This window comes from Lipotes vexillifer, unplaced genomic scaffold, assembly GCF_000442215.2.
Source record: "Lipotes vexillifer unplaced genomic scaffold, Lipotes_vexillifer_v1.1 scaffold327, whole genome shotgun sequence".
Classification (NCBI taxonomy): Eukaryota; Metazoa; Chordata; class Mammalia; order Artiodactyla; family Lipotidae; genus Lipotes; species Lipotes vexillifer.
In genome coordinates, this window is record NW_006771143.1 from 776,182 (window position 1) to 797,905 (window position 21,724).

At 38.0% G+C, this 21,724-nt stretch overlaps 1 protein-coding gene across 2 annotated transcripts in view; it reads left to right on the forward strand.

Moving 5' to 3' along the window:
• The window catches only part of RSPO2 (R-spondin 2), a 166,106-nt gene that overhangs the window by 97,792 nt on the left and 46,590 nt on the right, over window positions 1-21,724 (forward strand). The window contains exons 3-4 of one of the 2 annotated variants that reach the window (XM_007446532.1): window positions 4,277-4,420; window positions 6,466-6,654. In XM_007446532.1, coding sequence (XP_007446594.1) covers window positions 4,277-4,420; window positions 6,466-6,654 — 333 coding nt within the window. The remainder of the gene's footprint in view (window positions 1-4,276; window positions 4,421-6,465; window positions 6,655-21,724) is intronic. The other variant, XM_007446533.1, reaches the window with a different exon arrangement.

Below are 21,724 nucleotides of genomic sequence, written 5' to 3' on the forward strand. Positions count from 1 at the left end.
GTTAGAAACAAGGAGTTCAGAGCTTGGAAAAAAAAAAAGTTTGTAATGGCAGAACAGAAATGGATCTTCTCTGCCTCTAATGTACCCAGCACATGCTTCTAATATCTCCTATGCCATGTTGCGATGCCCTGAAAGTGCCACATGGCCCCCTCTCTTTGGCTTTTCCACCTCCAGGACAGGGAATGGGTGTTACAATTTTATGTTCTCATAAAATGGCACAAAACCTGGCACATACTCAATTTTTGGAGGATGTTTGGAATGAGCTATTGAACTGAACTAGAGTATAATTTGAGAAATGTTATAATGGAGCTGGTATGGCTACTGTGGAAGGACAGAAAGGGTACCCAGGCTATTTTTCTGTTTCTTGGCCAGAGCAAGCCTCCCTTGCCAAATGACAGCCCCATCAGATTGCATTTGGACACAGTTTTACTTGGACAATAATTTTACTTAAACCGATACTGGCAGCCCTCACTTGGTGGATTACAGTTTTGAGGAGGCACTATAATTTAGAAGCATGTAAATTGGATAAAACAGGGTCTTGTATTTCTGAACAAGGACTTAAAGCCCAGGGTTCTAGAGACAAGACCCGTGTTTAGTAAAGTTTGATATACCTGTTTTCTTAGTCAGTATAAAGTTTTGCAAAGTTTTTCAGTCTGTTGAATGATCCCATTGGTGTTTTAAAACTCATTTATTTATAAAATGGACATGAAGATTTTCCTGAAGTGTTAATACAGTGGCTATTTCTGGGGAGTAGGCCCGATGTGTCATCAGGTGAGGAAGACTTTCTATCTTTTCCTTTAAACCTTCTGTACTGTTTTGAATTTTTATTCGTAATGAGAATGTTTTACTTTTTTTTTTTTTTTTTTTTTTTTTGCGGTACGCGGGCCTCTCACTGTCGTGGCCTCCCCCGTTGCGGAGCACAGGCTCAGCGGCCATGGCTCACAGGCCCAGCCGCTCCGCGGCATGTGGGATCTTCCCGGACTGGGGCACGAACCTGTGTCCCCTGCATCGGCAGGCAGACTCTCAACCACTGCGCCACCAGGGAAGCCCTGTTTTACTTTTGTATGAAAAAATGAGTTAGTAGAATTGATGTGAATCCCTGAAAAGCAGCAGACTGGCAGTGTAGTTGGTTTTATGCCGCTGTTAGCTTTAAAAAGCTTTCGCCTCCGGCTTCCCTGGTGGCGTGCAAACAAACAAACAGACAAACAAAAAACCTTTCGGCTCAAAGGTGTTTGTGAGTGAACGCATTGTGTCAGTTCAGGCTGCTAAGTATGTGGGCGGCCTGCTTTGGTTTTACGTTGTGGCGAAGAGTGACGGAGACCAGGAAGATCAGTGGAGCTTCTGACGTCGTTACAGCTTTGCACCAATCAAAGCTTTTATTTAACTGCTTCAATGAATAAATAAATGTTTAACTTTTTTCCTAATGATTTGGAAACCACCATTGAACATATGAAAGCAAAGGACACTGGCAAGAGATGGTCAAATGATTATTTTGAAGGCTAAGGCAGGTTCAGCATTATCATATAAGGGGTATAACCTCGTGTCTCCCAAATCTGAAAAAAAATTGGGATGGGATAACATTCCTTTATTCATTCTTGCCTGTTTAAAAATCAAAAGAATTTCTTTTAGAATGTAAATACAGTGGCATTTTCTGTATATTTAAGTAGGTCACAAATGTATATTGAAATATTTTTCTCTTTTAATACACAAATACATTACAATTAAAAAGACTCATATGACTCAGAAATATAATTTTTAACATTTCAAAATTCCGCTATTTCCCCTTCCCAAATTAACTTCTCAAGTTACTTCATATATGTACACATACACGTGTATATGTGGTTTTATTGCATCATACTCTATATATCCTGCAACTTGCCATTTTTCATTTAATGATGGGGCTTACAGCTTATTCTCAGTCATTGCTTATAATTCACCTTGTGCTTTTCACGGTTGTAGTATTTTATAATTTGAATTCATCAGATTTTTATTGTACTGAAATTTGAGGACAAATAATTAAGCTTTCTTCTAGCCAGATTTATGCTTGAAGAAGACCTAAGAGACTTTAGAGAGAATGATAGGTATTTCAGAAATTCCACAGTCTGTGAACTGGTTTAGGAGCATGGAATGAAATGAGGAAAGGGAGCTACAAGTAACAATAAAGATCAGGAAAGGACCTTGTAAAATTATTTCCAAATGCTTACTGCTATAACTTTTTGGCCTAAAAGCTCATAGGTGCAGGCCATGTTAAAAAAAAAAAAAAAAAAAAAAAATCAGATCTTATACATAACAATTGACTTATGAAATGTATAGTCCTTTTTTAAAAAAATATATAAGTGCTTTGTTCTCTTCACCCTTTAGTTCTGTTTTATCCTTTGGAATGTTTATCATTATTTCTTGGAAAATAATTCTGCTAGCAGGAAGGGCTGCTTGCTTTTTAGAAAAATGTAGCAAGAAAACCAACAATTTGTGGACATGATGGTCATGTATTTTGACCATGATTAAGAAGCTACTGACCAGCGATAGACCACCGTTTTATAAAAATATAGGTTACAGCATTTAAGGCTGCAAATGAACATTTTATAGGGTGATAAACCGTTCTTCTGTGTCCACCATCCTCCCCTGAAAGAGCAGTAGTGTAATTTGACTGTGGACTTTCACCCCCACATAGTTGGTTTTCCAATTGTAAATTTGGGTAACATTTTAGAAGAATTAGCTGCTTCATGGTGGTCACTTAATACATGCAGACATGTTTAGACTCAAACTTGAAAGGTGAAGATTGCCGTTTTCTTTTTATAAGTCTAGAAACTGTCATTATTTATAATGTAATCTATTTTAACAAACTTTTTTAGTGTTTGTATTCTGGCTTTATCTTCTCAATTTTCAAATTTTTGATATTCAATGATTTCATGTTTTGGTTATATTTTTTATTCAATTATATCTTCGGTTGTGGAAACTAGTTTTTAAAGCTTTTCTGAATCGTTAAATCACCAAATTAAATCACTGGCACTCATAGGCTTGTTAAAAGAATAAAAGTGTTGCCAGGGAGTTTTCATAGAGCTTTATGTGCTGTTAATTGCCATCAATTAAATCTGTTACAAGTAATAATGTACTGTAATCTGTTGAAAACCTCTCCTTTCAATTAACCAATTCTCCGACCTTTCCTTCCTTCTCCTTGAAGAGTAGTTTAGAGTTTATTTATTTTCACCCCTACAAACCAATTACCTCTGGCCCAGCTGTTCCTCGAATACAGGGGAAATCTGACCTAGAATACAAGCCTGTAAATTATTGCTTCTTTTTACACCTTGTAATGTGAATGGTTTAGTGGAAAAATACATGTTTCTGTTTCTAATTCACTGGTGCTTCTATCTGCAGACTACCGATTATGAGCTAGTCGATTTACATATATTATTGTAGATCCTCACAATAACCTTGTAAAGTCAGTGACATCCCTCTTTTATACAGAAGGAAATAGAGGCTCAGAGAGGCATGTAGCCATTCAGAGTCACATAGCTGGTAAGGGCAGAGCTGGGATTCAAAACCACACCTAGCAGAACTGAAAGCATTTCTCTTTCACCAGCTGTTTCCAACAAAATTCAGTTAGTGTGTTATAAAGAAAAGAGAACAGATTTAGAAGGCAGTCCATTTGGGGGCTTTCAGAACCAACTCAGCCATTACCAGCTTTGTGACTTAAGTCTCAGGTTCCTTATTTGCAAAATAGGGGTACCACTGCTCACCCTGATGGACTGTTGTGAGGACTAAGGAAATGTATTATGGGTTTTCCAAAAAATGACTTAAAGTACCCCTCCTAGTTAAGACACCCTCTGATGAAAGTAAATGCATTAAACAGAATTTTAACTTACTGTCTTGGAACAGAATATACTGATTAGAGTGTTCCCATTGTGTTTTTCATAGTAGGTCTTTGGAAGAGCAGAACAGATTTCAATCCCACCAGCAATGTAATTTGTAGGGGGAATGTTTTTCTTTTTAATCCTTCATTTTAATCCCATTTGGAGTTGCAAAAATTTCTGAAGGGTCTCATGCTGCCTAGGGCCCCGGGCTGGAATTTTGTCTTAGCCTATTGATGTGGTGAGCTGTTGGAAGAGGTAGGAGTGATTTAGAAGGAGATGGCATGAGGAAACAAATGAGTTGAACACATATTTCTCTGACCACTAGAATTCCAATTGAGCTAACCGGTGAGTTTGTGAAAGATTTATTTGCAAAACCAGTAAATTTTTGACTGAAATTTTCTCTTTCTCTTTAAAATTGTTTTTAGGATGCAGAATAGAAAACTGTGATTCTTGCTTTAGCAAAGACTTTTGTACCAAGTGCAAAGTAGGCTTTTATTTGCATAGAGGCCGCTGCTTTGAGGAATGTCCAGATGGTTTTGCACCATTAGATGAAACCATGGAATGTGTGGGTGAGTAGTTTTCCATGTAACTTTCAAACTTCAACTTTTATTTTAACACCCGTTTCTTGGGGGGGAAAAAATGCATGCTGGATGTATTCATCATAGAAACAAATCGGTTCTCTTGTTATTTATTAGAACTGAAAATTATTTAAGTTCTTTGCTGACTTTATGCTGTTGGGCAGTATCATATATTACATTTTGCTTCAAAATTTGTTAGTTTTACATCTAAGTTAAACCACTTAAATGCTGAGAATAATGTTTTTATTATCTATGTAATACATCCATTTCTTAATTATCTTAATAAAGTTATTAGTAACCGTTAGAGAAAAACATTTTGTTTGGAAGAAAAACAAGATTTTCAAGCAGTGCCATGTGGTTAGCTAGTCTATCACTATTGTTATGTGTATTAATTACGGAGCTTCTTGCTTAGCCATTTGTATAAAAAAAAAATTCAATTGGGAAGAGATTTTTTGTGCCAAATGTACTTTGTTGATGATTGACTGAATGTTGCAAAGTGCATTAAAACAATTTTACTTTTACTAAATTTAGATATGTAGAATGCATAATTTAATATACATATATATGCTGTTTGTGGGTAATAATTAGGAATACACATTTTATAAATTTTATATTTTTTGAGTGTTTAAAAAAAATTCAGTAATTTTATACCACTGATTAAAAGGTAAAGATCTGTCAGTACCTACATTTTGCTAAATGCCTCAATCTAATCTTAGGTGTGATGGCATCTTCACCACTCCCACCTCTGCCATGCCTGAATTTTATTTGACATGTGATACATCTGATATGGTGTACAACAGAGCAATGTATTCTAAATGAGGCTTTCCATCTCTTTAAAATGGAGAGTTAAATTGAGAACTTTTTCCCTGTAGAAATTTTGAAGTAGTCTGTAATTATGTATTTGGAAGCTTGCAGAGAACACATTTAAATGAGAGGTTCTTGAAGAAATGTGTACCTATATTCCTATATATGTGTGAGTTAATACATGCATACAAGCAACACCTTACTGAAAAATAAGAAAGTCACTAGAAGAGCATATTCAAAATGTTGAATTCGCTTGAGAGGCAAGACCCACACCTATTACAAATGTTCAGTGGAAATGCTTATGAAACCCTTAACTATTAACAAATTAACCATAGAGTCCTATGCATTCCCCTAAATAAAAATCTTAAGTAGCTTTGAAAAATCTAAGAGTTCCCATGACGCCTGCTGAGATCTGGAATGTGGAAATACTAATGGTGTGTGGACTCTAGGCCTGAGTCCTCATCTGCTAGTGTGATGGGGTTTTTAATGGTGAATTTGATGAGGAGGTTTAACTTTGCATATTTTTATGCTTTTATCTCCTCCCCCTTCCTCTCATCGCAGGGTATTAGAGAGTAACCTACTTTTCCACTATATGAACTTACAAAAGGGGATGCTAAAAGCTTACATATCTAGGCAAAACATACATTTTCAAATATCTGACCATATTTGTTTACTTTTCAAACTATGGTAATGTGCAGTAACAATTTAGGGAGTAAGAAATATATACTGCAGTGTAATACACCTTTTAAAAGAATTGAGACAATCAGAAAATGCGAAACACTCACTATCCTTTTCATCATATACTTACTTCCAAAATAAAACTAACACACTTGTGAATTTCAGGGGGGGCATGCAGAATTAACCTGTAAAATTTTGTGTCCTGTCATGGTATGAAAAGAGTATCTTTTACTGTAGGTTTTAGCTGTTGAACCTTTTAAAGATTATATATTTCAATATCTTTAGAATGGATCAGTAGCATCCCTTCAAAAAATGAACTAAGACAAATAGTAGTAATTTTTAAAGTACTTATGTGGCAGTTATGTACTTTTATCTATAACTTCATAATTCAAAGAGTTAAAGTTCCTGAAAGGTGTATACAGGTCTTGTGGGCTGTACAACTTAATTTTTGGTATCTGAAGGTGAGGGAGTTAGAGAAACACTCCTGTATAAATTTGGTGATGGTGGAGAAATGTATACCAAATTGTCATCTGTGTTTGTTTTCTCTCTATTAGAAGGATGTGAGGTTGGCCATTGGAGTGAATGGGGAACTTGTAGCAGAAATAATCGCACATGTGGATTTAAGTGGGGTCTGGAAACCAGAACACGGCAAATTGTTAAAAAGCCAGCAAAAGACACGATACCATGTCCAACGATCGCTGAATCCAGGAGATGTAAGATGGCCGTGAGGCATTGTCCAGGAGGTGAGTTCAGATAATCCCTATTGTGGGCTGTGTGTTTTCTGAATTCTCCTCCTGTCTAATCACCCTCGCTCCCAAAAAAGTATTTATCCATGAGGGAAACCTGATAATAACATTGGTGTGAATATTCCACGTTATACTTCCTTAGAGACGAATGCTTAAATTGTGAAGAATGTAAAGTGAATATTTAATTTCATGGTACCTTGAAAATAATTTAGAAGACTACATTACAAATGAGCTTTTAAAATGAGATTTCTAAAAGTGTGTGTATGTGTGTGTGTGTGTGTGTGTGTGTGTGTGTGCGTGCGCGTGTGTGTGCATGTGTGCGCGCTGGTTTTTTACTTTTTCTTTTTTTTGCTAATGTACCATAAAAGCCAGTTCTTATGAAATCAGGCCTTTGCTCTAAGAGAAGTAGCCAACTTTCAGCTGAGAACAGTTTAGATTAGAAAGGTTTATGGAATCTGTAAAATCATCTGTATCATTACTAGTTGAAGATGACAACTTAAAATAAACTTGCCCAAACACTGGGAGGAATAAACATTGTCTTAATGTTACCACAATTAGCCGGTTCTCTTTGTTTTGATAATAATTTGTGGAAAACAGCTACTGGTATGTGTATGTTTATTTGTGTCTTTGTAGTAATTGTGCTGATTTGTAGTAATTATTCTGTAATAACAGGATTAGGCCCACTTACAAATTAGGAGAAGTGTACATAGCTCAGGTGCTGGCTGGAGCCAAGTCCGTATGTTGAAATGCAGTTCTTAGCGCTGGTGCTGTGCTTCTGAAAGCATAATCTCTTGTTACTATTTATTTTATCACTAGCGGATGCCGAATTGCCAAAGATGAAGTTAGGATTTTTCTAGTGCACAAAGTAGGAAAGCAAAAAAGAAAGTTGTGTTTAGAAAATTGCCCTATGAAACAGTCAAAACTTTTGTTTGCTTTCATTCTTGCTGTTGGGGCATAGCTTTTCAGCTTCATGGCTATAGCCCAGAGAGGGAATATATATCTGCTTAGAATGGATTTATATCCATATTATGCTGCCTCATAGAGAATGTCTATGATCCATGGAGGAAGACAAAACTTAAGACTTGAAGACTCCAGTCGGCCTTTGAGAACTATTAGATCCAGATTCAGAAGCTACTATTAGGAAGGCAGCTTTTCCTCTTGAATTAGTTTTGCTTTTCTTTGCTGAGTCTTTGAAACAAAGTTTTTTTGGGTCTGCTTTTCACTAACAAGGATGGTTTTGTTCAGTTAAACTGGGTATTTTTCAGTCAAAATATAAGAAAATATTTTCTTACAATACTAATAAGCCACTTCTTGGATAGCTGAGAGCATTTAACCTGCAACCTTGTACCTAAAAACAAACCTGATGTATTCAGGTATTGGAAATAAAGACTTTCTTTGTTGTATACTGTTTATATAACTACCCCCCCATTCCTCTTCCAGCAACGTGGTCCCCCAATTGTGGTTTACGTTAATAGCAAAAATTAACCTGAAAATGCTCCTATAACAAACATGCTTATGTGTAACAAGAGCCAGCACGTTCCCCTCCCCTCTGAAACTATTTTGACTTAGCCCCAGCCTTGCTTGAGAATTTTGTAGGTAACAGCTAAATTTTTAACCTGTAATGTTTATTGCATTTTTATTTTTTATGCTTCAAGCAACAGTGCATTGTCTTAATAACTATAACCTGACACTGTCAGCGATTAAAATTATGTCAAAACAAATGTTTATGTATCATCTGTTAATATTCTCTTTTTGACAAGTGAACCAGCAATGAACTCTTATTTAATTTACATTTAGGTTTTACCAAATATTATTTATTAGGATAGACATTAGGAGAGACTAGCTATTGCTCTAATCCCTGTATCTACATATTCAGTTTAATAAATTCAATTTTTAAGTAAACTTTAAAGTTAGTAGGTTTAAAAAATTATATTGGAATTTGTTTTATGTTTTAAAAAAGGGAACTAACATAGGATTGTTGATAGAAATGGAAAATGACTCTGCAATGAAATAACTTCAATTTACAAATGTAGGAAATGAAAACTAGAAAGTTAATTTTGGAAATTGAGCACCAATTGATAAAAATTGGCATAACTTCCAGTGGAGTATCCCACCTTGCCTCAGGTGAGAGAGGAAAAAGTTCCTTTCTTCAATAGGTCACGGGGATTAATGGAAGAATAGAGAAGAAAACCACTTTATCCCATTTTACATCTTGACTTGATTTCGGTGATCTGCTTTGACAAACCATGCAAAAATGTAAGTCGTAATCAGGTTGGGAATACAGGCATTTTTCAGATCTTTTCAACATATGTATGGATTTTTCTCCTGTTGGAGCCAATCTTAACCTGATTGCACACAAACGCAGCCTTAGCCTCCTTCACACTGGAGCATGGGCACATTAAAATCAGCTGCTTTTCATTACTGGAAGCCATAAGTTAGAGGTCAGCGAAATGGAGTAGTCCTAAGTATATAAGATATTACACTGAAAACTATTAGAAATGAGACAGTAAATGGCTGTAAGATTTAAAAACAACAGCGTAATGCTTTTGCCTATTTCCCCTTAATTACTGTATGCTTATTTGCTTTTAAACAGTGAAAGAATATTTGAAAATGTCTTAAGTCATGGATTGATGTATGACTTGAGTTACTGTTCATTTTCAAACTTTTCTTGATCTTTTCTTTCATTTCTGATGACATCATCTGTGGAGGACCTTGGGCTTTTCTGACTCTCACTCTTCAGGATTCCGGTCTGGTGATCAGGAGATCTGGGTCTCTGCACCATGTCAACTCATTAATTCTATGACCCTTGGCAAGTCACTTAACCTCTCTTGGCCTCTATTTCCTCATTTTAAATTGAGGGTATTGAGGTAGGCAATCTCTAAGATCCAGTCCAGTCCTAAAATCCAATGACTCTACGACTAATTGCCAAAAGATACGGGTAGGTTTTGTGGTTGTCACGTGAAGGGTGAGGAAGAGAACTGTAAGCCCAAGAGCATTGTTTTACGACCAAGAACTGACCACTTTTCCAGTAGCTGTACTGTGCATTTGCCAAGCCTTTTACATCTGGCAGCTTTCATCCTCTTCCTTCCTCCTCCTTCCTTTTCACAGGTAGTGAACCCTCAAAGACTGAGGAAGACTCTTGTAAAGTCTGCATATAACCTATGCTTTAGCTACCAAGATAGCAGGAGGATGGAGAAAGAAAGAGAAGGGGATCGTAAAAGACGATGGGAAAGAGGGAAAGACTGACAATGAGTTAGAGGAAAAACAATTGAACAATGAGTGTAGGAAACAAAGGGAAAAAGAACAGACTACTAAAAATGAAGACTGTACTCACAGCAGATGTAACTGTCTTCACTCCCCTCCCTCCCACCCTGAGCACACTAATAGAATTCATCCTGTTGGGACCAAGTTATTCTATTAATATATAACCTGCAGCTTTATTATTACTTAAAAAAAATTTTTTTTTGGCCACACCACACGGCTTGCAGGATCTTAGTTCCGAGACCAGGGATTGAACCTGCGCCCTTTCAGCAGTGAAAGTGTGGAGTCCCTACCGCTGGACTACCAGGGAATTCCCTAACTTGCAGCTTTAAATGGAAGGACTTTCAAGTCTGGACTATGTTGTACATTAGACAATATATTAATAGAAAAATATAAACATGCTATGATGAAATTTAAATGACAAATGGAAGAACAAAATCATGGTTGCTGCAGTACAAAGTTGGAAAACGTTCACGTACAGGGAGCGGGGGTTGGTGGGAATGTCATTTGGAGGTGACAGTAGTCTTTCACAGGATTGGCCAACACCACCTCAACCTGAAATCTTCTGTCCCATATGTAAAGTCCCATGATAACTGATTTTAATTTATTCATCAGGTGTTTACTGAGCAGTGCTGTGCACCAATCATTGGTCTAGGCATGATATTGCTCAAGGTTCTTACGGTGTTTTTTCTAGTGGGATCATGGCAATAATAAAGTGGGTGAGTGCATAATTTCATGTGGAGATGGGAGCTATGTGAAGAAAAATAAAGCAGGGTAAGGAGCTAGTGAAAGATTGGATTGGGAGTGTATTATGTAGAGTGTTCAGGGAAATTGAAGGAGTGACATTTGATCAGAGATCTGAATGAAGGAGATCTTTAGAAGACCTAGGGGAAAGATTTTTTAGCTCTTGACTCAATGGCTATGTTTTATGAACATCATTGATTCTTCCATTACATGCTAGGAAAGAGGAAGGAACTGAGATCCAGGAGGCTCTGCCTGGTCCATGGAGATGTAGCAAGTTATTAATGGCAAAGCCAAGAGTAGGACCAACGGCTTGCCCAGGAAACTCAAGTTTTCCTGTACCTTTTCCTTGTTCCTTATCATAAAATTCAAAGATAAAAGCTATGGTTGTCCAACATCGAAGAAGCTGACTTTAAACGGTCTCTCCCTCCACCCCAACGCATCATTTTACTTTGTTTTACAAATATTTTTTAAAAACATGACACTCTGCAATCACCACCCCCTCCCAATGTCCTCGCACTTGAAATAGCTGGTGAAACTTACCCCAAAGGTCATTTCATAAGTGCCGAAGTGTTGAGCCCACTGGCTTTGTTTTGCTTCAGCCATTCCTACTAAGGCCATCTTCTGTAATTTTAGTATCTTTGGTCCTCAATTTATTGTGGGGAAAAAATGTGATTTCAAGATTATTCTTTCCATCCGCAGTCTTTCATAGTGGCCCTCCCCGTGAGGCTGTCTTGGTGGAGCCACACCCAGCACTCCTCTCTGCCCCCTTGCTCCCTGGCTGCCCAGGAGCTTTGGAGCTCTGAGCCTCTCCCTCACATTTAGTAGCTCTGTGTCTGGAATGCCCTTTCTCTTTCTGACCCATCTAAGCAATCAGACTGCTAAAGTACTTTAGGTGATGCTTTGACAGATGGTCAGATAGCTTTCTGTCTCTTTTGCTCGTGGCTGCCTCAGCTCACAATACTGCAGGTGTTAGTAATAATATGGTGCAATTCTTTAAGCCCTCGTTGTATTTTCGTAGTATTTTCTCAGAATTGTGCTACAATTTAAATATAAAAACTGCCCCTACCTATGATTTCAACTTGAAAACAACTCACTCCTCTTATTTGACATTACTTGACCAGCATCTACTTTTTTTTTTTTACGTGGCTTTTAACTTGGTAGGATACAAAAGAAAATACTATTTAGCAACTTAGAACCAGAATCTCTGCAAGCATCTACTTTTCAAAAGGCAATAGTAATAAGACCTCTCCAATTTTTGTTTTCTGTATATAAACTGACAGCAACATGTGGATTAGGTATTAGATACTATAACTAAAGATGGTTGTAGATTGTGATGGATTAAACCAAGAGCAGGAAATAAGCACATTTTCAGTAGGATAGGGTCAAGAAAATATGCTTTAGACATATGTTCTTTATTTCTCTACATTTTGTTTACATTTGAGTCGCAATTTATGTGGTCTGTTTTATACATGCCAACCTCAGGAGTAGTTTGGCAGAGAGGATAAGAGAAAAACCTCTTTTCTTTTGAAATTTTCAGAGTTGTCAGGAAAGTAGATATTGAAATTTTTATATGAATAAGAGAGCATCTAAAAAAGGGGAATTCTTGTTGCCTCTTTGCTATGCTAAATATTTTGTTTCCTTTAAAATTAGTGATTTGTGTTAGTCACTCTAAATTAAGCAAATTGTACTATATCCCAGGTACTCTGGACACATGGCAGTGAATGGTAATGTTTATTTTATAGTGATTATGAACTGGGACAGTCATTCATAAGCAGCCACATCTTAAATGTAAATGTATGATTATCTTATAAAACTGAGGTTTAACAAAGATCCACCTGCTCCCAAACATTTCTCTCAGTAGCTAAAGTATCTGAAATTCCTGCCTCATCTGTCTTAACAATGAGCCTTTAGGCAGTGTCTTGGGATGTATGCCCTCCCTTGTGGCTCCGCCCCCAACTACTATTTTTATTTAAAAAAATTTTTTTTTTGCGGTACGCGGGCCTCTCACTACTGTGGCCCCTCCCACCTCGGAGCACAGGCTCCAGACGTGCAGGCCCAGTGGCCATGGCTCACGGGCCCAGCCGCTCCGCGGCACATGGGATCCTCCCGGACCGGGGCACGAACCCGTGTGCGCTGCCTTGGCAGGCAGACTCTCAACCACTGCGCCAACAGGGAAGCCCACTTTTTTTATTTTTAAATTTATTTTATTTTATTTTATGGGTAGGGGATAACTATGGGCACCTGGTGGTGGTGGTATTTTTTGTTTTTGTGTTTATTTATTTTTTAGCAATGATTTCTTTCAGATTTTCTGACTCTCACATTTCAGAGGGTAAATGTATGAGGAAATTGAGGAGCAGAAAAGTGGGCCCCGATGTGCTGTGTATGGGAGCTCATGGAAAGTCCAGAGAGGGCAAGATGAAGTGCAATCTTGGACTTAGACATAGAAATCCAAGGGTGTGCCAAGCACCCATCACATGGAGGCTGACGGAGGGCATATAAGACAACCTCTTCTCCTAGTTGCATTTTGAGCCTGTCCTGGTGCCAGACTTGCTTGTCGGAGGGGCCAGGGAGTGAGTGAGCGAACCCACACCTCTGTGCCAGTCTCTACAGCTTCCCATCTGGAATCTCTACTTAGCCCCACTTAATTATAGTCTGGAGCAACATGTACTAGTCTCTTTTATGGGTACTTGTAAAAAGGATTTCTCAACTACATATGCCACCGAAGGCCCGACAGTCTATGTGTATCCAGGCAAGGACAGGAAAATTCCAAAGGAGCCTTTCTTTTATGAATTCTACCCAGCAGTATGCTGCTCTGATCTTAATGTAAAATATATAAAACAATTTTTACAACACTCTAAAATAAAAACAACTTTAATAGGACACACATGGTGTCAGTGGTAGATTTTTTTTTTTCCCCCCCTCTTACGGGGGACTTTTTTTTCCTTATGAGATAAGACAGTCTCAAGTATAAATCCCTAATGATTTCTTGGAACAACTTATTTTCCTCATCAGACACCTCTCTGAGATTTTTAAACGGTGTTGATAAAAAGAGCGCAGGCTGTTTGCTCATTGAGATTTCCTGTAAATACTTCTCCAGCTACTGGATTGACCTAGAGTTGGACTTGTGGATATCCTCCAGGATTAGGGGGCAGAAAGAAAACATTTTCGTGGAAATAATGACAGAGTTCTACTCAAATCCCAGAGCGATTCATGTTGTCATCGTACAGAAGTGGTTAAGACGACAAAATTACTTTGTGCAGCACAGAGGGGCAAAAGGTTCAGGTAGCAAACTTTATTACAATTTAAACTAAAAATGTAAGGGCAGTAGATTTTGCTTTACAATTGACTCTTTATATAATACTTGGGCCTAATATCCTGTGTGTCAGCATTATTTTCTTGTATTTGAGGACTTTGGAAATGAGGAGTAAAATACTTGAACTTGCATAGTCAAGAGACATTTAATAATTGGTATTATACCCTTATAGACTGCCCGTTACTCAAACGATTTAATGATAACTTAATGTAAAAAGTATTTGATAACATGCTAAAACAAAACAAAGCCAAACAAATTTTAAAAGATCAGAACTAGGGAGAACTTAGACTAGGAATTCAGGATTGACAAGGGAAATAGACCATATGAGTATGTGTTGGTTGAAATAATTGGGCCAAAAATTTGGCCTTGGGTTTCCTACCAGGCAAAGGGAAAACATGGATATGATTCTACCTTAATTTAAAATAAATGATTACTTATAAAATACAGTATCAATTTAATAACAGCTTTTGGAGAGAAAATCACCATGTATATACACACAGCACATATATATGCATACATGTACACAAACATGAAGAGATACACATGCACACATACATGTATGTATATATGGATGTATACCTACATATATACACACATATATACATGGCACACACATTTATATGAATACTTCAATTTCAGGCACATTAAAGTGTGCGCAAGCTGTGGGAACTACGTCGTAGAATTAAGGAAATTAATTAATTCTCATAGTAAAGGGAATATTCTAGTTCCATAGGGAGATAAACACTAAACAGATTTCTCAAATGGGGAGTCACTTCTGGAGCAATGAGTAGTATGGTGGACAGTGTCTTCAACAACATCTGCACCACAAACATCTGCACTACCTTCTATGTTTCTAGAAGGTAGAAGGCAGCTTGGGCGTGTTTATTCCTCAATGAAAGCTGAAGGTATAATAGTGAAATGTGAGGAACAGGCTTCATGGAATCAGGACTTTTTGGCTTTTACCAGTTATATTTGGATGCAATCACCCACTGGGTTCTTTCAGTGAATATTGAATCCATTTAGAACTTCATGGTATCTAGAGAATCTAGAAAATGTGCATTTGTATGAGCGTCAGTTACCCTTTGAGCTTGTCAGTAAAAGCCAGGTGTCTTTTCTACCTAGTAAGTAAGTTCTTAAGTAAGATCAGAAGTTGCATATTTAGATGGAGAGTTATTTCTGGTGGTTATCTCCCGCCCCGCACTAACATTTTAAATAACCTTTTGTGATTTTTGTTTTTCCTCTAAGGCTGGACTTCAATTATTTTCACCTGTAAAGGCTATTTGATATGAGAGAACCATGTGGATTTTGAGTAAATGCTTACTGAGTTGAATTGACTTTATTAAAATATTTTACAAGCTGCCTTCTAATTCCTGTTTCGAATCTGCTTCCCCAATATAATTCAGGTATGAAGCGATGGAGCTGAGCTTCGAATGCAATCTGTGACTTTTCCATGGCCACATCTACAGGTTCAGCAAATCAATTATTTAAATCAGGTTTTAAAGAAATGGGCAAATTGGCAGTGGGGAGTGATAGAAACCAAAGTTTATAGTCTCGTTAGGGATGAAGAAAATGCACATTATAAAATAACAGAAGAAGCAAAATTGAATTTGTAAATGTAAGTATCATTTTAGGCCCTGAAATGATGTGAGAAGTATCCTGTTTTAGCTGTCGTGGCGAGGGGATGCTTCCTGAAGAGCAAAACATATTAGGAGCGATGGGTGGAAAACACCTTAAAAAAAGGCGATGATTTGAGACAGAACCTTTTAGGGAAAAGATGTAGATGCCAAAGAGTACCTCTCGTGTCCGAGGGAGGATAAGCCCAAGAGCCTGGCTGGAACTCAGACTTTGAGAATGGCAGTCATAGCAGCTCACAGCAAAAATGTAAGTTGAAAACTGAGTGTGCGAAGCACCTCTATGGAAAGGACAGGATTTTGAATCTTACCTTGAACACAGTGGGGCATGGAAGTATTTTAGTGGAACACTGATTGAAGGTGGGAGTGACTGAAGGGTGTGTCAGTAAGATGTATGGAAGAAGGTAACTTGCATGTCCCCGATTTGGAGCAGAGCGTTAAGCAGAGCCTGAGTTTGGGAGAATTACCAGAGAATACTTCTGGGTTCTGGTGTTTATGCATTTTTCTGTAATGCTTTGCTTTTCTAAAAAGCGCAGGATTTTGCCTTGACTTGCAGTCCACTGTGACACTTAAATCTTTTTCTGCCAACTTTCTAAGCCAAGCCATTCCCCAGTTTATATTAGTTCAGTTTATTTTTAAAAATGTAGTTCAGTTTATTTTTAAAAATGCATTCACCCTAACTGAACTATATTTGCTTTCTAACTGCTGCTTCCATTTGCCATTACCTAGACCCTTGGATGTATTATCCCCTATTTTCTAGCTTATGATGTTAACCTTTTAATGGGTTTCCTTTACCAGCTAGCTTGGAATACTCTGACAATTTAAAGTACACAAATTAAATATTATTCAGGTCAAGGATGAAAATGATGCTACAAGACCCAATGTCGGTTGTATAACCGAAGATGTTTTTATCTAGCGTGTCGTTAACTAGCAGCTGCCTGGAACACTGGGTTGAGAAGGAGTCCGAGTTAAATGCTGGGTGCAGGAGAAAACGGTATAGTTATCAATTTGTGGTGTTTGTGGTGTGTGGTGGGAAACAATGTCTCATGTATTTGTTCCCCCTAATCCTTTAACCCTCCAAGCCCCCAAGACACACTTGGCTATCTTTGACAAATAGTCATCAAGCTTCTGTTTTATACCTTTAGTGACATTGAATGAGTGTATATTGGAAAAAACAGTATGAAAAAGTAGTGGAAAGAGTTATAAATTTGGTACATACTGGTCTTGGTCACATATTGGTTGAATGGCATTGGTCAGATTACTTAATTTCCCAAAGCTTAGTCATTTATGAAATGTGGATAATAATATGTCACAGGATTATTGTGAGGAGTAAATGAGCATGTATACAAAGAGGTGACTTTTTATTATTCTGCTACACTTTGTTGTAATTCCATTGTGAATTCTGCTATATTTTCCATTCTTCCCATGGCTTACTCTTACCTCTTCATGCTCTCATTCAGATGTGACTCATCTTCCATTTGGGCCCCAATCCCACAGTTCTGGCTGTTGATGGGCATCTTCCTTAGAGATCCTGCCAGCATGTCAAACCAAGCGTAGCTGAAACATACCTTACTACTCTTTCAAGATCTTATTTTTCTGGGGATGGCTATCCTTTCTAAAGGCATCACTAGCCTCCCAGTTACCCAGGACCTCAACCCCACCTTGGAATCTCTTCCTCACATTCAGACAAATTAGGTCTCAGATCTTTGCTCAACCACCTAAAAAGTATGCAAAGTTGCGAAGTTTATCTAATCTCTCTAAGCTTCAGTATCTGTATTTGGAAGATAATAACAGATGCCTGCTTCATAGGATTGCTAAGAGGATTAAGAAACATCATTCATACCTTGCCTTGCACAGAATCAAGGATCAGAAAATGTGGGTTGTTATTATTTTATCTTTTTAAAATAACTGCTCACCCAGTCCTGTTTGTCCACTGTTCATTCATTTTTATTTCTATTGTCTCTACTTGGCTTGAAGCCTTTTTATTCTCTTTACCTAGAAGATTGTAATAGCCTTTGGTAGGCAGAGGGAGTGTAGGTTAATTTGCATTCCAGCTAACAGATGTGTCAACGTATTCAAAGTTCAACTCATTGCAACTCATTTACAGTGTAATCTAGGTGGTAAAATTGAAATAGTGAGTTCTAGAAATGGCTTGGACAGCCATTGAGTATCCTGATTAGCGTAGGGGCTAGGACAGAGCAAGCCTCAAATATTGAATGGGATGAAGGTTGCAGTATGACTAGAAAAGGTTAATAGTAGCTGAAGAGGTGATGCATTCAGAGTATAGACCTGGAATCATGGGAGGATTTGACTAAGTGAAAATGAGTAGAGGGTGAAGGGAGAAGATAAAATGAGCAAAAATGTGGAAAAATGGGATGTATATATGCTGCCATATATGTAAACACGGAGAATCTACTTGATATAATGTGTGTGTCAGGAAGCAAAAGGGGGGAAATCAGGGCAAAAGGAGTAGAAATGAAGAGAAGAAGTGAACTCAGCAAAATTAATAGTTACTAAATTGAGCCTCGTGGATTAACCAGTGCCAGAAAAATTTGAGACTGACTGAAGAATTGCCACAGGGAGGAGAGAGTTTCTGCTCATTTATGATGATTCATTTGCAAACCTCAAGTTCAGGTATGTAGTTATTCAAGAAGCATGGGTCTAGCATATGGCACATAGTTTATAACAAGTGAACTAGCTACCTACGTCATAAGAGAGTAATGAGCCTAAAGTTAGGAATGTGGTTACAGATGTATAACAGATACAGTAATGTGTGTTGCTTCACTGTACCTAAAGACATTTTTGCTATGGGAATTCAATTTCTTAAACCCATATGTATCAGTCATTTAATCTTGAGGAGAGGGTAGGATCCATAAAAGGGAAGAAATCTCTAGATGTAGATCCAAGAGTGGTCAAACTAATTCTATTCAGGATTTCATGGTGTGTGGCTTGTTTCATGGCTTGTGGGGAGGAGGCCCAGCAGGTAAGGATCTGGCCGCTCACCCTGGCTGAATGAGAGTAGCTTTCCTTTTTTCTTTTTTACGTTTTGGGGTTTATTTTTATTTTATTTTTATTTGTATTTGTATTTTTTGCGGTACGCGGGCCTCTCACTGTTGCGGCCTCTCCCATTGCGGAGCGCAGGCTCCGGACGCGCAGGCTCAGCGGCCACGGCTCACGGGCCCAGCTGCTCCGCGGCATGTGGGATCTTCCCAGACCGGGGCACGAACCTGTGTCCCCTGTATCGGCAGGCGGACTCTCAACCACTGCGCCACCAGGGAAGCCCTATTTTTATTTTTAATATTTATTTATTTATTTAGGCTGCGCCAGGTCTTAGTTGCATCATGTTAGCTCTTAGTTGTGGCATGCATGTGGGATCTAGTTCCCTGACCAGGGGTCGAACCCAGGCCCCTGCATTGGGAGTATGGAGTCTCAGCTACTGGACCGCCAGGGAAGTCCCCATTTGGGGGTTTCCGTAGGAGTTTTCCTTTGGGGAAAAAGGAGCATGTCTTTCTCTAAAACAAAACTTTAAGTTGCATTCATTTACATCCCTTCCTTTACATGTCAGAAGCTAAGGTGCAGAGAGGCTGAGTGAATTCCCCATGGTAATGATAGAAGATAAAGGCAAAGCTTGTTTCTTGCTTAGACATCAAACCTAGAGCTTTCTCCCATACAGCCTCTTTATTGTTCAACTATGGTAATTTCTGGGAATCCTTCAGAGGTACCGCAGCTAGGGTTTTCATGTTCTTGTGTACATATTCTCTGTGGTGATTGGCCCTTTATTTTTGCAGTGTTTTCTCTCCAGATAGTGGTATGAAACTTAGCTCAGACTGATTCAACAATGTATCTACTTTTTATGGTTGACTCTGCAAGATTCTATGATGAACCAATAAAAAAAACCCCAAATCCTCCCTTTAACTTGTTTACAGTTATTCATTTTGGTATACAAATTATGTACAGTTAAATATGGTATAAGATGGACAAGCACATGATATGCTCCAAACACAACTTTGTTTCGTCTTGAGCTGCCTCTTTAACGTTTTTATTCAGTAGGTATTATCTTCCCTTGCTCCTAGGAGAAAACTCTGGCAGGTCTTACATCTTTTCTGCTCACTTTTTGGTGAAACAGTCCTAGGGTCATTTTGTCATTGATAGTCTTAATTTAGTTATTAGAATGTCTAGTCCAAGATAATAACCCAAAACTAGAAACTGGAATTAGTAATAAGTCTTTGATTATTATCTTGGACTTATACATAGAAAATGTACAACAGATTTTGGCTGATATGAAGCATCTATTTTCAAAAATATCTACATATAGAAAAACCTGCTTTCCAAACTATCTGTTGCTTGAAAATTCTAGAGGAAATAAACCTCTGATGAAATGAAAGGGTAAAAAGTAACTAGTGCTAATCCCTGGAAGATAGATATTGTGTCGACTCCCATTCCTTTCTTCCTCTCTTCTTTTCATCTTATGTCAAAACCTGTAGAAGGAAGCCATAGGCATGTCTTACATGTGTGCAAAGATTTCTTGTAGTATTCTTGTATTTTCATGTTGAGGGTGGTATTGCTAACTTGGGTAATTTAAAGTAATTTCTGCTTCAAATGTCAAGTGTTGTAGCATTTCAGATCTTCCTGTTTGGTATAATTGTCAGCTCTAAGTGCACAGATTGACCTAATACGGTCATCAGATATGCTTGGAATTGAGTTATTTTGCTAACTTCTGTAGCCCTGTTTGAAGCAGTGCACCGTGTTGCCGTTACCAGTTTGCTTCTACTTTATCAGAAACATAAGACCTGTATATCCCAGGAACCACTATGTGAAATTTTCCACCAGGTGGATGACATGTGAGCATATCTAGTTGCAAAACTGTAACATTGGTAGTAGCATAATTTGAACCATTCCTTTTATAATAACTTACATTTATTAAGAACTTGCTTAAAGGAGTTCAAACAAGGGAGGTGACCTCTTAAGCACCCATATTTTAAAACTTTTTTTAACCGTACAGCCCTTAAGATGTTCATCTTTTATGCAACTTTAGTACTTGGTAACAAATGATTCCACAATCAGTATTATGCAATGAAAGCACAAAGAAAGATGATTGAAAATTCAAAATATGTGGTCATTTATTCTTGTACACACGCGTACGTGTGTGTGTGTGTGGCGGGGATGAGAACTAGTGGTCTCAGCACTGCATTTAGGGAAGCGTTCAATGTTGCGCTCCGCATTTTGTTTGACAGCTGTCACATTGTTTTCATTGTCTCTCCTTTTGTTTATTTCCCTGCTTCTTAAGCAGCCTGATGAAATCTCATCAGCTAACTGGGATTGAATTTTGATGAGTGCCAAGTTGCTTTGATGAAATCTCGTGTAATTATCTTAAACTCAACTTTATTTGGCTTTCATGCTGGCATTTTCCGTACTGAGAAAATTAGTGCATTTGTCTGCTACTGGAGATAGAAGGCCAACAAGAAACAAAGATAGCTCAAATACAGAAACAAATACAATTGAAGTTCATTTTATACCTCTGTTCCAGAACTAGCTGTCCACTCATCCAGACTTTTTAAAAACTGTTTTAGCATCTATTCCTTTTAGTAACGATAAAATCAGAATTAGCTATTAGCCAAAACTACTTTTGCCATGAACTTAGAGAAATAATTTTCCTGTTGACCAAAAAAGAAGCTTTGGTGTCCCATTATGTGGATTTTCCTAAGGAGGACAAAATTTTTTTAGTATTTTAAATACAAGATGATATTTCATTTTGTCAACCAAGGAAACAATTGAGCTTTTAAATTGTACTTCCTAGTGATATTTCAGGCTACAAAGCCAGTGCTGTAAAGGATTAAAGAATTTTGGAGTCAGGGGCTTCCCTGGTGGTGCAGTGGTTAAGATTCTGCCTGCCAATGCAGGGACACGGGTTTGAGCCCTGGTCCGGGAAGATCCCACATGCTGCGGAACAACTAAGCCCAGGCACCACGACTACTGAGCCTGTGCTCTAGAGCCTGTGCTCTGCAACAAGAGAAGCCACCACAGTGAGAAGCCCACGCACCACAACGAAGAGTAACCCCCGCTCACCACAACTAGAGAAAGACCGCGCGCAGCAACGAAGACCCAATGCAGCCAAAAA